Source organism: Rutidosis leptorrhynchoides, chromosome 8 (assembly GCF_046630445.1).
Source record: "Rutidosis leptorrhynchoides isolate AG116_Rl617_1_P2 chromosome 8, CSIRO_AGI_Rlap_v1, whole genome shotgun sequence".
NCBI lineage: Eukaryota > Viridiplantae > Streptophyta > Magnoliopsida > Asterales > Asteraceae > Rutidosis > Rutidosis leptorrhynchoides.
Window position 1 is genome coordinate 313,724,999 of NC_092340.1, and position 16,799 is coordinate 313,741,797.

The window sequence follows — 16,799 nt, forward strand, 5'->3', positions numbered from 1 at the left end:
AAGTTCTAAATCAAAATTTTTTGTAAAAAATCAACTAAGTAACTATTCACCCCCTCTAGTTACTTACAAATTACATATTCTTGTGAATGTATTTTAATTACAACAACAACAATACCCAATTCCGCATATGCGAGGTATGAGTGAGGTGCAATGTAGACAATCTTTCCTTTACCCTAGAATAAAAGATAAGTCGTTTCTCTAACCACAAGTCGAGAAAAAAATTCTCCACCTACAGGAAGAGAAAGTCATCCCTCTATCTATTCCACGGTAGAGAGATTGCTTCCGTGAGGACCTCCGACAAAAAAAAAAGGATGAAACGCCATGAAAATGGTAGAATCAAATTTTCATGGGTATTAAAGTCAGCCTGAAAATTAATTTAGGCTATACGAGGCAGTCAAGTCGCCAAGAAGTTAACGCTTATTGTTGCCTTAGTTAATAGAGCTGAAAGACATTGAAAACAGAACTCGAAAGGCATGTCAGGTGAAATTGTTGCGCAAACAAAGAACCAACCACCTGAAACAAACCAAGCACCACCACTCATGCACCATTACGGTAGACATCCCCGAAACCACATAACTAAATGAAAACCAACTAAGCTCAAGAGCAAAGAAGGTCGTCATCCGCCATATGGCCCCAAGATGCACCGAATGATGCGAGGGAATATATTTTAATTATATTACGTTTTATATATATATATATATATATATATATATATATATATATATATATATATTTGTTATAATACGTTTTTGTTTTTCGATTGATATCCACTAACCCGTTTCATTCAGTTGATATTGATATGAATGGATGAACAACAATTAAACAAATAAGGATACAAATATGAATATGGATGGACAAAAATTAAATGAATATGTATATGATAACAGCATCTTTCGATCCATATCTGATCCGTTATCATCCCTAGTCTCATTTGACATCCCATCAAATATATAGCTCCGCCACTGTCCACGATGTACAATTCTTCAAAACACATATCCCTAATTCAAAATTAAAGTTAAAAAGGAATACATAGCTTAAAAATGCCATTGTTATAAAATCACTTTTAATCCTTACTTTTCATGTATAAAAAAACTTTATATTATTATTTATATCTACATATGAAATATCTATACTATAATATAAATCTCTAAAATAATAATGTCATAAATAAAAATTATTCAAGCTTAAAAAAATTCAGAATAAATAAAAAAAATCTAAGGCTCATGATGATGTCATTAAAATAATTAATTGTATTTAATTAAAATATTAATATGTAAATTGTATAATATATGAAGCATTATGTACAACCTTATAACAAAACATCTCATGACCATATTTACAATATTGAAAGCATTATGTACAACTTTATAACAAGGAAATAGTGATTGTGATAAAAATTGAGAGAGGGTGGTGGGTGAATAAATGTAGTTCATTTATTCTGATCAAATTAAGTATATCAATATGTTTCTTAATCGGAATTTTTGATTTCACGGTTCATTCAACTATTTAGTATTACATTCACTTAATACTTAAAATTATATTATTAAACTATTTCGTTTAAACAAATTCGTGATTTTAACGGTCATATCATTAGTAAAATATTAATTTGAGAGATTTAAAAAACAAGGCGACTCGTATTTTATTGTGATGAAGTTAGTAGTATCTACCACGTGTTCTTTTCCTCCGTAGACTAGTAGTGACTTATAGGCCCACACCTGTCGCATTCACACTCTTTTATTTCATCCACAAACGCGTACATTTCAAAACAACCCCATCCGTTTCAATAATTTTTTGTTTCCATCAAAAAATACAAATGTACATTCTCGACTTGGTAAAACTGATAATTTTTTAGTGACTAATATATATATATATATATATATATATATATATATATATATATATATATATATATATATATATATAGGTAGAAGATCAAGTGCCAACTTTTTTAGTGTGAGAACTCTAGGAACTCCAAATACACTACAAAATACACGGAAATTTGAGCAAAAAAAGTGACAGGCGAACAAAAACAAGGGAAGTCGAGAAAAAAACACGCGGGCGAACAAAAAAAACAGGTGGGCGAGCAAAAACAAGGGAAGTCGAGCAAAAAAGTGACAGCCGAACAATTTTGGGCTGTTCGAATTTTCCATTTTTGTTCGGTTCTACAAAATTGTAGAACCAAAATTTGTTCGAATTACTCTTGTTTTATTGAAAATCAACTTTTTTTTTATTTAACCCAATTTAGAGTTTTGGGTTTAGGATTTCGGGTTTACTCCGTAAACCCTCAACCCTAAACCCTAAACTCTAAACCGTTCGTGTAAACAACTCATTCTAAATCCTAAATCTAAACTCTAAACCCTAAAATCTAAACCCTAACTTAATTTGATGAAAATTGATGTAGAACAAGTGTAGAACAGCATGTTCTACATGCTGTTCTACATAAAATGTAGAACCAAGCAAACAATGCATCTAAAGACCAAAAATAAAAATTGTTCGACTAGGAGTGTTTTTGTTCGGCCGCATTTTCTTTCCTCGACTACCTAGTTCTCAGAGTTCTCATTGCTAAAAAGTTCTCATTTGATTCCTCTACTATATATATATATATATATATATATATATATATATATATATATATATATATATATATATATATATATATATATATATATATATATATATATATATATATATATAGGAGAGCTCAAGGGATAAGTAACATTTTTAGGATAAGGGGATAAGTAAAATTTGATTTTTATATCTTTTACATTAGAGCTCTGATTTTTTTTTGAAAAAAAATCTGTTATTAACTGACATTGTGTATATTCATAATCTTTTTTTTTTTCAACAGGAGCTTAAAATGCATGTGATGTATGTTAATGTTTTCTGAGGGTTTTTTAGAATTTAGCCCGATTTAGAATTTAATCCCTAAACCTTAAACTCTAAACGATTCGTATTAAAACTCGTTTTAAACCCTAAATATAAACCCTAAACCCTAATTTCTAACCCTTAATTACTAAACCCTAAACATTGTTTTTCATTAATCAAAAGTTATTTTTTCTTTTTTTCTTTTTTTAACATATATCTGATGCAAGAAAAGCAGTTAACATGCATCAAACAGCAGCTAAGATGCATCAGATGCATCTTAAGGATCCAGTTAAAAAAAATTTATTTTTTTCTGAATCTACACAATGAAAATAGATACCAGCAATTTTTTTTTTTTAAATCGGAGCTATAGAACTAAAGATATAAAAATCCTAAAATCATTTATCCCCTTATCCCAAAAAAGTTACTTAGCACTAGATCCTTCCTATATATATATATATATATATATATATATATATATATATATATATATATATATATATATATATATATATATATATATATATATATATATATATATATAATAGTAATAACTAGTTTTCGAACCCTCGCTTCGCGGCGGGGGTTCGGTTTTCAATGTATTTTATTGCGTTTAGTTTGTAAAATTATTCCGTGGCTAACGATGATGTCGTTGAAGCGCAACTCGAGTCGAACTAAAAGGTATAGCTCGTGAAAGATTTAAATGTTATGTTAAATTAACAATATATGTGCATCTCCGTGTTTCGCTATGAAGTTGTCGATTTTTAAAAATTTAACGCAAACTCAACGTGTATGAAAAGTACTCCAAATATTTAGCTTTTTTAAAAAACGTCAGTTTTGCGTATAGTTAGTGATATTGTGTTCCTAAATTTTTTTCGAGTTTAACGATGGTGTTGGAAAAATTTAACTCGTTGCGAGCGAGAAGATATGACCCGCTGAAAATTTGGGGGAAGTTTGTTTAAGATTTTTTTAAGAAAATGGTTATTTAACAATTTACCCCCCCTTTTGGGGGCGATTTGAATTTTTGAAAAAGTAAGGGGTTAAATAATAATAATAATCTTATAAAAAAAAAGTGGTGTAAGGTCACTATTCATTTAATCTATGTCTTTTAGATATACGTATATAATATAATAAATGATATTATATTAGTTAATATTAATAATAATATTAGTATTAACATTACTATTAATTTTAATTATTAATAATTAATAATTAATTAATTGATTATAATTATTGAATATCAAAACTCCAACGTAAATTGATAGTAATACAATAATTCAACAATTATAAGTAATTATTAATAACTAAAAGTAATAATAATTTTTCATTTTATGTATAGAAATGAGTAATGATAATTGTATTAGTTATATTTTTGTATATAAAATTGAAGTAATAGTTAAAATTTTACAAATTAATGATTGAAATTCAAAAGTAAATCAATTTCTAACTCTAGGCTATCTGCAAAGAGGATGATCGCCCATATATTTGTGTTCATAAAACGGATCGGAAACTCATGTATTCCCGAAAATATAATAATAATAATAATAATAATAATAATAATAATAATAATAATAATAATAAATAATAATATTAATTAATATTAACAAGTGTAATAGAAAGATGATTGAGTTTGTTATAAATAATAAATAAATAGTTATAAATTTTAAATCAACGATTATTTGAAGGAAAAAAATATGACATCATTATACAAATCATTGGTTGAAAATAGTAGTTATAAACTCATATAACGGTCAAAGTTTAATATTTTAATAAAAGATGACATAATTATAATTGAAGATTAAATTTATAGTTCGTAACTAAATTTATATTTAGAGTTATTACAATTAATCTATCATATATATATATATATACTAGGTTTTTGAGCCCGTGCGTTGCACGGGTGTGTAAAAAACAGTACAAAAAATGTAATTTGCAGTTCATATTGTTATGTAAATAGCGATACCAAAAAATATAAAAATTTTATTAATTATTTAGGAGCACGTGGTGTTGACAAATTTTAAAAATTCTTTTAAGTTTAAGAGCCCGTGGTGTTGATATATTTTAAAAGTGGTGTTAGTAACTTAACGTTTACAGGTTTTTTTATTTCTCATCGTTAATACCTTTTTAATTATATGTAAATTATATAGTACGTAATATTTAGAGAAAATATGAGTACGTAATATACTCCTTAATATAAGATCTCGTGCGTTGCACGTTAAGTAAAATAATCGTGCAAAATTAATTGATTTTTTCAAACAATTATTCTTTTAAGTTTAAGAGTCCGTATTCTTGATTTTAGAGCTCGTGCGTTGGACGGTGGGTAAATAATCGTTCAAAATTAATTGATTTTTTTAAACAATTATTTTTTTGAGTTTAAGAGCACTTGTTGTTGACAAATTTTAAAAGTGATTTTGGGTGGTTTTAATATCACTTAACGGCTACAAATTTTTTCTATTTCTCTCCATTAATATCTTTTTAATTATTTATATATAAATTGAGTCCACAATCATCAATATAAATTATATTATATACAATATAAATGATTACAATATTAGAATGTAGATGTTGATTATTTTATTGAATGAACAAAATCAACTTATAATATTATGATTAGGACTATAATAAGATATTTGATTTTTGTGATACTCCGTAATATATAATTTTGTTGAATTACTCGTGTGTTCATCATGGTTTGTAGGCCTTTTTCCCATTTGTAAATTGTGATATATAATTTTATTGAAATACTTGTGTGTTCATCATGGTTTGTAGGCCTTTACTTATGTGTATTATGATTTCTATAATTGTTACTGATAAATAAATTTATGACTTTTAATTGGTTATTTTGATTTGCCCGAAAAAGAAGTTGGATTGTCCTTTAAATTTTCGGTCGAAAAGCATAGTACTTTCCATTCTAATAAGTTTAGAATTTATATTTTATATATAATAATAATAACAATTTTAATATATATATATATATATATATATATATATATATATATATATATATATATATATATATATATATATACACTCCATCCGTCCCATATTAAAAGTTTACTATTCTATTTTGAAATGTCCCAAATTAATAGTCCACTTCCATAAATAGAAAAGAATAAGAAGTTTAAGTTCTACTATGATCTTAATGTATGTAGATAAGATTAAATAATAAATAAAATGTAAGAGTAAAACTGGAAAGTAAACAGAAAGTACATTATTTTTATGATATTTTCTTAAACCATGTGTCATTTGTCTGAGGACTATTAATACGGGACGGATGGACTATTATATAAGCTTTTAAAAAGACCAAAGAATCTATTGTATGTAGTCCCGGGAATACCGACAAAATAAAAATCTAAAGTTGTACTAGTAATTAGGAAATGATACAAAGTTTGAAGTTTTTAATGGAAAGTAAGATGATGTATATTATATTTATATTTTTATAAATTAAAAAGAGGTAACTTGAAGGGCGAGTTTTGTAAAATAAAAAAGTTAGTGGGTTGAAAAGTAAGAAGATGGCGTCAAAAAGTGGTCGCTGAGAGCGTGTGTTTCCGGTATTTTAGGTTAAATTACTTCACGCGTTTGTTTCCTGCTCAAGTATCAGCAATATTTTTCCATTTTTCTTTTTCTCAAAAAAACATAAATTAATATAAACTAGATCCGGATCAGCATGGCGGGAACTTTCAGGTTCAATATTCATATTTAACGTACTATTTTGTATTTATAGAATTAAAAATGCGTTGCGGCGGGTGTGTTTGAACACACGTAGTTAATACCTAGTATACCTAATAACATGCGTTTTTAACGCCAGAAAAATCGCGTAAATTGGGTTATTTATTATACGTGTATGTATATGTATAAAAAAATAGCCCGGAATATTTAACGGTTTTTAAAAAATGTCTGTTTTGCATATAGTTAGTTGTATTGTGTTCGTAAAATTATTTCGAGTTGAACGGTGGTGTCGGAAAAATTTAACGTGTCTGGGAGTTATTTTTGTTGGCTTTAAGATATTGATGATAAATGTCAACTTTGTCCATATAGTTAAGTTAAATTTGATTGAATTTATTTAAAATATGAGTGATTAATAAATAAGTTTGATTGAAAGTTTAATAATATTTATTCATTATTTTTATTAGTGGACAATTATTTTGGGACAAATATAAATAGTAAGGTAGACACTTATTTTGGGACGGAAGGAGTAATCATTTTAAATTTACTTTCCGCTGAGAAGTTAACAAATTTAACATTGTTTGAGGAGCGGTTTTATAACTTTATTGTTGCCGTTTAAAAAGCCGGGCTACAACGACGTAAACAACCACCTCTTTTAGTATATACTCCGTATAAGATTAATGGAACCACCTCATCAAAACGATGAATGGGTAAAAGTACAATAAAGGCCCACGTATAAAAGCCCAAAACAAATAGAACAGTCCCTCTAAATGTACACATTTTGACATAATCAAAATAGAACAAACAAGGCGTATAAGCGTATTACAAAATTTAGAGCCCCTTGACCGAAGATAAAATAAAAGGCAAAAAAAAAAAAAAAAAAAACAACGAAGCATTGCTTCAATGGTACCGCGGTTACACTTGTGTACTCGCAGGGCTAGAGGTCTCGGGTTCGAGCCTCGTCACCCACTCTAGGAATTGAAATATATTCCTTGAAGGTGGCCCAAAGGGAAGGTTTTACCGACCCGCTCCGGGACTAAGATCCGGCCCGCCTGCCCCTCGGGATGGTTAAAGGGTCGGATCCTCAAAGTGTGATTCGGGTTTCCTGCCCGAAAGCGCGTGTGTGTGTGCAAATGATGACTAGGCTTCGGTCCGGACTGATGCAAGCTTGCCTTTCAAAAAAAAAAAAAAAAAAAAAAAGAACCAGCACACTGGTATATGTCATCGTCAAACATTTAATTTAGTTTAGACATAATTACTAAGTGGTTTATACTAAATTGCTGGGATAGTCCCTAAACTTTTAAATAATCTGGGCTATGACTATGCGTCTATGCATACACTAATTGTGTAAACTAATAATAATAATAATAATAATAATAATAATAATAATAATAATAATTGGTTATGGTTTCATTCCTTTTTCATTTTCTTCCCTTGGGGAATTAGAAAAGGATGCTGTTTCTTTGCTAAAGCGGGTTCAGAAGAGTTCGATGGCGCAAGATATTGGTGCCGGTGCTGCTGCTCATATTTTTACTATGATAGGTTTTGCTATTGCTAGAGGTGTGGGGGCCCAGATTGTCTCTAGGCTTCCCACTAATTTATTGTAAGTTTTAATACTTTTAAGTTTATTATAATAATAATAATAATAATAATAATAATAATAATAATAATAATAATAATAATAATAATAATAATAATAATAATAATAATATAAAAAAAAACTATTTATAACAGAAAGTAAATTAAGTAGTCATTTCCCAAAATCTCAAACTTCAACTTTTGCTTCCCTTTTTCATGACTTGGTTTGAAAATGCAAATTTGTGGACAAGACAAAAGTGTGTGGAGGGGACCATGTTAAAGTTAGTTTTGGGAATTGATGTGGTAAATGTTATTTCATCCGTCACAAAATTGATATTCGTTTGAACTTTTTACGTCCTTTTTTACAACGTTGAATTTAATTATTATTTGTTGTGTTATATAATGTTGGTTGAAAATTATATCAATGAAAATACATTTTAAATCGAATTCATTCATATAATTTTTACCAAATGTTATATAGCACAAATTAAAAATATTTACATTCAAAAGTTATAAAGAAAAACTTTGAAAAGTTAAACCAGACAGTTATTTTGAGGAGAGAATAAAAGTTGCTTTTTAAGGGTCATAAAAATAGTAACAAATGTGTGAATCAAAGCTTGATGGGGTATTTGGTTCTTCTTTTTCTCTTTTCGAGAAAAAGTTATTGTTATAAACTTTTCGCTTTTTGCCAAAAAAAAAAAAAAAAAAAAAAAAAAACAAAAGCTTCATGGGGTATTGTGAAAATTTAAGCATAATGGGGTCATGTGTGAAGTCATTTTTCTTCTTTCCCTATCCATCTATCAACTATGCAACAATTAATGTTTCATCATGTAGTTTATATTGTACACATGTTCTACTTTAACAATTGATAAAGTCATTTATGTAGCAATCACAATGTTTGTGTGTGAATGGAACATGTTTGTTGACAATGTTAATCAAATACAACTGTTAGATCACATCACACTATTTTCTCAGACCAATTTCCACTCATGAAAAAAAAAAAAAAAAAGGGTGGATAATATACAATGTTTTGAATTTCTTGTCAACACCCCAATGGAGAACCCTAGATCAACTGATTTTCTTCAACTACAACTTCCTAGGGTTGCTAATAGCCAACCTCACTAAACAGTAAAAAAAAGAAACACAAGGTTAACCCGTAATAACGATATGCTTAAAGGGGTAACGTGTGTATATATATGCTTTCTGGGCATGATCAGGTTTTCAACTTTAGTAATTGGATGGATGGTTTGTGATCAAGAAAGCAGAATCGGCCCATTCTCGGCTGCAGTTCTGGAATTTTCATGACCGTTATTATGCCTTGTTAATTGCACGTCACGAGAGAAATGGGTTCTTGCTTTTGCGTATGGAGCTCCTCTTGCTGTTCATCATATATAAGGGGCATCCAAATTAAATGATTAGAGGAGTTTAGAATACTCGGTTCATATTGAAATAACTATGACATTTCAGGATATAGTTTAACGTAACTTGTTTAACTATCACTTAAATATCTAAACGGATTAACGGGTAAGGTTTTTCACGTTCAAAAGAAAAATCACTTAAATATCTGATTTACTCATGCTTTTTTTACAGAAATGTATGAAAAACTCTGTGGACAACAATCAGTGCTATCAAAATTAAAATTCTAATAATAACCAATCCATAAATAAATTATTTTGGATTAAATTAGCAATAAAATAAATAGAGTGGCGCAATCTTGTATAGTATAGGTGGTAAAATGGATGGGTCCTATTTTAATTATGAACTTATATAACGACAAGTCGTTAACGTGCCAAAAAGTGTTGTACATGGCATTAACCGTCATATTAAAGTCAATATGTAACTATCATGTATTCATGTACAATACTTTTATGTGCATTAACAATTTAGGGCTGTCGTTAGAAAAATCCAATTATTATAGAATTTTGTATGGGCAAATAAGAGGTCGAGTATGCTTGGCCCAAAACACATATTGCCTAAAAATTCCAAACTTTGTAAGAAAAGAAAGTGTTTCTTAATAAAATCTAAACTTTTGAACAAAGCGATTTGGAAGATTTTATGTAGTTAAGATACATTATGGGTGGCTTTCAACCCATTTCAGATATTTCCAGTTTTTTTGTCCTTCCTACTTCACCTGTTACAGATGAAGCATACTTAATTGGCCCATTCCTTATTACATGGTTGAAATTGCCACTTCTGATGAGATAATGCAAGTTTATATCAGATTGAAAATTGTTGCAATTTAAATGGGATGGGATAAAATTTTGTGCGGTTTTCAACTTTTCAAGAATAAAGGAATCAAGCAATCACTTGATTTATAGATCACAGACAACGATATATTGAAAATTGTATACAAAGAAGCAAAAGTATGAGAGTAGAGAGTTGCATATCTTACCTGCAATATGCTGAGCTCGAAGGATGTTTTGACGCCTTTTCCACCAACAAGTCAAACAAGTGGCAATCATCAGAAGGCCTGCACATGCTCCTAATGCGATCCCGATCTTTGCACCAGCAGTTAGGTGAGGCCCGCACGTTGGTAGTCCAGGTATCCCGCAAAGACCTTTATTATCAGTAAAACTGTACATGTCCATAATCAATACTTCAGTCTAATCATTTAACACCAGCAGTCAAATATGACTACGACAACTTTATGTATACATTAATAATGTTAATTTTATAATAAATAAATATGACTCCGAAGGTTTTTAGTGTTGATAACACACAGTTTGACCAGTTTAGCCCATTTGACCTGTTTTGTCTTGAGCTATAGTTATGAGTTTTTACTTGTTTAACCCATAATAAAACAAAACATAACATGAATTGACCCATATATAAATAAATGGATCAAAACTGCCACCTTACTTTGTTAGGAGTATCATAAAGGTACTTACTTGAAACTTGCTCTATGCAAAAGCCTTCCTCCCAGTGCAGCTGGGACTCTTCCAGATAGGGAGTTACCATTCAGATTCCTGTAAAATAGGTGGCGATATGGGTTGATCAGAAACACTTTTTTGTCCAGTTTTTTCTTTTATATTTCCGCATATCTTGTGTCAGACATGACTATAAAATACAAACATATATTATTTTAATATTACTTTTGAATTTTGAATAAATTAGTTGGTTAAGTGCAACAAATAAGGCTAGTGGTGACTTTCCACCCATTCAACCCATTTGACCCATTTTCTTTTATGTTATACATCAAGAACCAAACCCAAATCGACCTGTGCATAATGGGTTGACATTGCCATCTCTAAATATAATGAACATACATTTATGATGCAACATACAAGAGGAGGATTTATATCATGTATGGTGTAACTAATAGCCGACTTAGATATATTCCATATATTGTATTAGACTCGATGGATAAGTAATTAGACTTGATTGACAAGTAATTAGGCTTGTGTTTCCTAATTAGAATAGGGTAGGTTACATGTACAAATATAGGGTTTCAATGAATGGAAGATCACCTCGACATCCAAATATGAATATTATTGGGTCTATGTAGACTTTTCGGCATAAAAAGAATGTTGACGGTACTTTTGAGTGATATAAGGCTCGTCTTGTTTGTGATGGCAGGTTCCGACAGGTTGGCATCGATTGTGGCGAGACTTTCAGTCCGGTAGTTAGACTGGCTACGATACGGGTTGTTCTCTCTATATCTCTTAGTAAATCTTGGCCAATCCACCAACTTGATGTCAAGAACGCCTTCTTGCATGGAATCTTCATGAAACTGTGTACATGCATCAACTTATGGTATTTCGCAACTACAGTTTTCCAGATCATGTTTGTTTATTAAAGAAGTCGTTATACAGTTTGAAACAAGCTTCCCGAGCTTGGTATCAACGGTTTGCTGACTACGTGGCTACAACCGAATTTACACATAGCCAATGTGATAACTCGTTATTCATATACAAACGTGGAATGGTATTGTGTATCTCTTATTATATGTTGATGATATCATCTCACCACATCATCATATTCCCTGCAGCAAACTTTTATGACCTTACTGGCCTATGAATTCGAAATGAAGGATGATCACTTAATTTCTTCCTCGGAATTTCGGTCACTCGACAACCAAATAGTATGTTTCTTTCTCAACAAACATATGCCGAGGAATTACTTGAGCGAGCCGGGATTCCAAACTGTAACCCTGTTGCTACACCACTCGACACACATGCGAAGCTAAGTGCTAGTGCTCGCAAGCCGTATGCAAACCTAACTTTTTATAGGAGTTTAGCTGGAGCTCTACAATATCTTACACTTACACGTTCAGACATCTCCTACGCAGTTCAGCAGGTTTGTTTACATATGCATGCTCCTACCGATGCTCATATGCTTGCACTAGAACGCATTTCAACGCTACGTCCGTGGCACCATCTCGAAAGGACTGCATCTGTATAAGTCTCGCCCCTCGCATCTTATTTCCCATACATATGCCGATTGGGCGGATGTCCCGACACTCGCCACTCCACGCCAGGATATTGTATTTTTTGGTGACAATCTGCTATCCTGGTCTTCTAATCGTCAACCTACTCTTAGAAGATCAAGCGTCGAAGCTGAATATCGTGGTGTTGGTAACGTGGTTTCTGAAACAAGTTGGATTCACAATCTTCTTCTTGAACTTCATTGCCCGCTTCAAAAAGCTACTATTGTTTATTGCGACAATACCAGTGACATTTACCTAGCAGGGAATCCGATTCAACATCAACACACTAAGCACATCGAAATGGATATTCACTTTGTGCGTGAAAAAGTTGCTCGAGGACTTGTCCGGGTCCTTCACGTTCCGTCTCGCTATCAAATCGCTGATATATTCACCAAAGGGCTTCCTCGTATAATTTTTGATGATTTTCGAGACAGTATCAACGTCCGACAACCTTCCGTTTTAATCGCAGGTGTATAATAGCCGACTTAGATATATTCCATATATTGTATTAGACTTGATGGACAAGTAATTAGAATTGTATTAGGATTGTGTTTCCTAATTAAAATAGGCGAGGTTACATGTATAAATATAGAGTTTCAATGGATGAAAGATCGTCAATTCAGTTTGTATTAGTAACTATATAATGCAGTTGGGTGTGTACTATGAGACCTAAGTCCATAAGTACAGTTTATAAATGTAAGTAATGCTTCTTTGCTTGCAGAAAAACAAGAAATAGAATTGAGCAACTTACAATATTCGAACTGATGTCAAACCTCCTAGACTTTCAGGAATGGATCCATTAAAAAAATTGTACGAAAGGTCCCTGCAATGCAAATTCAGGTTCTGATAACGCATTCATCAATTATCATATAGCTAAGTTTTAAACAGTTACAAATTCCAGAAAAACTAACAATACGAAGTAGTAATTGTACTCACAGTACTTCTAAACTAGCAATTTTTCCAAGTGAACCAGGAATATGCCCCTGGATGCTATTTTCACTCAAGTTCCTAAAAATTCACAATAGAGATAACGATAAATTAGGATGCTGATGTTAACGAATCATTGATCGACGATTACTAAGAAATTTTTTTATTATGATATCTTTTTGTCCAAATTAAACTTACATATTTTGTAGATGAGTCAGCTTGGATATGTCATCAGGTAACGATCCTCGTAAACCTTGGTTGTCAAGACCTCTAATATCACAATGTAAATACACAATTATATCTTTGTTGTCGATTTCAACAGTAAACATTACAAGATATCGTATCAACAAATTATCATGTCAAGTGGACCCCACTAACACTTACAGTCCATCAATGTACCATTTCGTTTTAGCACTATCAAATTGACAATCTACTCCACTCCATGGATGCTGTTGCGGAACACACGGATCACCGTTCCAACCGAAACGAAGCGGAAGACCAAGCGCACTCTTCAATTTCTGCAGAGCTCTTACTACATTTAAAAAAAGAAAACAACGTTACTTATAACAATCCTTTTCAAAGCTATATATTTGAACAAATTAAATACAAAATACCTTCGTCGATTAACGTTTTGGCCTCAGCTCTAACAATTTCAAAGATCTCGATTGCACTGATTATAGTATGAGTGCCTTTAACAGGTTGTAATGTTATTGTTAAACTCCTTCCACTAACAGCAACCGTCGTGTTCAGCACCAGAGCACTATTTACATCTCCACTCAGTTTAACGATATCAATTTCTTGAAATACGGTATCACCGTTTATTAAAATGTCAAAAACCCGTTGACCCTCCCCTGTAACCGAAGGATCAATCTCTGCAAAATGTAACCATATCGAATAATTCCGATTCGGATCCACGTCTGATGTGTACGTTAAATCAGGTAGATTATCAGAGCTAATAAGCGCGGTTTGATAAAGAGCTTCCGGGTAATAGTTCGGTACGTTTTTCGATAACTTAATGCTACTTTTTGTGTTCAAAGGCCGGTCAGAACTCGGAGTGAACGACGTAATCGAATTCCAAAACCGGTCACCTCCCCAGTGGTTCCCGCTATAATCCACGTCAAATTTCGGACTCTTAGCACCGCAACTGAGTCGTTTATGAGTTCTTAAAATCGTTCCTTTTCCCCATGTGGGCCCAAAGTTATACGCATTGTTCCCAACTTGAAGAACTTCGATCGAAAGTATAGCTGGATCACCGTGTCCTGTACTATGAAAACACATTGTTGCGGTCCCGTCGTCAAGGAACACGAGTGCCTCGACGAACGCTTGTTCGTCATCGTGATTACTCCAACCCGATGATAACGAGTAAACTAAAGTTCCTTCAATGGATACATCAAACAAAGGCTCATTGTCGAAAGTTGGATCTTGAACTAATCCGAAAAAGATTCTAATTGAATAGTGACCGTGAGGGACCCGCTCTATGTGGTAGCAATTTTCGGGACCTTCGGATAGAGGGAAATAACGAAGCGTAGTAAGAGGAGGTGTGATAAAACTCGGACGAGTTGCGTTCGTAAAGTACCCTCCAGTGTATCCGAAATCTCGATACCAAAATGTATTCGTTGGTGGAGTGTGGAGGTCCTTGCGGGCCCCACAACTTATTCTCAGAGCATATGGTGCTGCATTCATCAAAATAGTACAAATGAAAAATGACACAAAATTTAGAAGCTTAACACTTCAAGCTTAGTCCACAAAACCCTAACTAACAACTCTTGTTTACATATAGTTAAATATATATATACATCTATGTTTCTTCTTTTAGTTATAATGTGCGACAACTCGATCACTTCAGGTACTAATAAGATTAGGGTCAATCATCAACAATAAGTCAATAAGATCTGATGATTAAGACATAATTAGGGCTAAAAGTTGATACATTGGACATCAACCAATCTTTCAACTATTTCCTACAAAATTTGTCATTTCTATATACTCAAACAAACTGCATCTGTCACATTATTTTTTTTTAACAGCGATTGGGATCACCCGAGGGGGACTAAACCACCCGTTGCGATCATCTCCCGTTTCAACTATGCTGATGCAGCGATAATAACCCCGCCCCCATCGCTGCCCAGGAGGAAACCTTGAAACCGATCCAAGGGCACGGCCAAGTAAAACTCCCCTCCGCTTTACCCCCCAAACGATATGGGAAAGGTGCCATGGGTGGATACTTCATGGCAGGGATGAAATTGTGTTTTTTAATGTGTAGCCAACGGGGGTCGAACTCCTGACCTCCCCTAAAGGCCACCAACCGCTGGACCACATCACATTATTAGTATTAATTATAATTATAATTATAGATCTTAATAATTTATAATTCTTATTTATAAGTGAGTATTATTTTTTATCCTTACTCAGAAAAATTCAACTCTAGTCAAGCTTCACCTTTGAGTGTATATGAAGCAGACAGTTAGTATTCTATTTTGAATCCAAAATCAAGAAAACATAACTAAATTTGATACTTTTTTTGTGATTTGATACAAAAAGTTCACAAATTAAATCTTTGACTACGACTTTATTCAGTCAATTTGTTTGCTAGCTGACAAATCTTACATTTGATTTCAATCTTAGAAACATCAATAAGTACTAATCAATTTTCAACAACTGTTTCAAATTAGATACAATTAAATCAAATGTAAGCACAAACAGGCAAAATTGATCAAATCAATAGGTCAAAAACATAAGTAAAGTGAATCCCACTAACAATTAAGTAACATAAAGTTAGTAAGTAAAATCAAACCTTGATAAGAAGGTATAAAAGCTGCAATGAAAACAATGAGGAAGATGAGAAGTGAGAGTGACGTCAGCATCTTCATCTTGAGTTTCTCTCTCTCTAAAACTCGGTGTGTGAAATCTAGAGAGAGATGTGAATGAGAGCAGCAAAGTCTTGAGGACGTGACTGCAAATAACCGAATATATTTATTTTGTTATGTTTTTGGCATTTCATATAATATATCTTATTAATTATTAATTAATTATTAATTAATTAATATTAATATTAATATTAATAATATTAATAATTGTATTTTCATATTCATATATCCATATTCATTATTACCGTATTATGTTTATACAACGATTATTTTAAATTACTGGTTAATCAATTTAGATGCCAAATTATTAGCCAGCGTATATATTTATAACGTACATTGATTCATTGAATTGAATATAGTAATAATAATAGGAAATCTTTTTCTAAAGAAGAAGATTGAGTTACTACTAATTATAGAAATTAGTTTGTGATCTTTAAAATACTTAACACTGACCCATAAAAGCAACCTAACTT

General features: G+C 31.6%; 1 protein-coding gene across 1 annotated transcript; it reads right to left on the reverse strand.

Moving 5' to 3' along the window:
- Window positions 1–9,122: 9,122 nt before the first annotated feature.
- LOC139862568 (receptor-like protein 4) lies at window positions 9,123–16,385 on the reverse strand. Its single transcript, XM_071851186.1, has 9 exons — window positions 16,254–16,385; window positions 14,074–15,132; window positions 13,844–13,991; window positions 13,658–13,729; window positions 13,469–13,540; window positions 13,284–13,355; window positions 10,995–11,072; window positions 10,499–10,680; window positions 9,123–9,484 (listed from the first exon to the last, which is right to left on the reverse strand). Exons 1-9 carry the CDS (start codon window positions 16,327–16,329, stop codon window positions 9,360–9,362), a joined length of 1,884 nt encoding a protein of 627 aa, XP_071707287.1. The 5' UTR covers window positions 16,330–16,385; the 3' UTR covers window positions 9,123–9,359.
- Window positions 16,386–16,799: the final 414 nt, after the last annotated feature.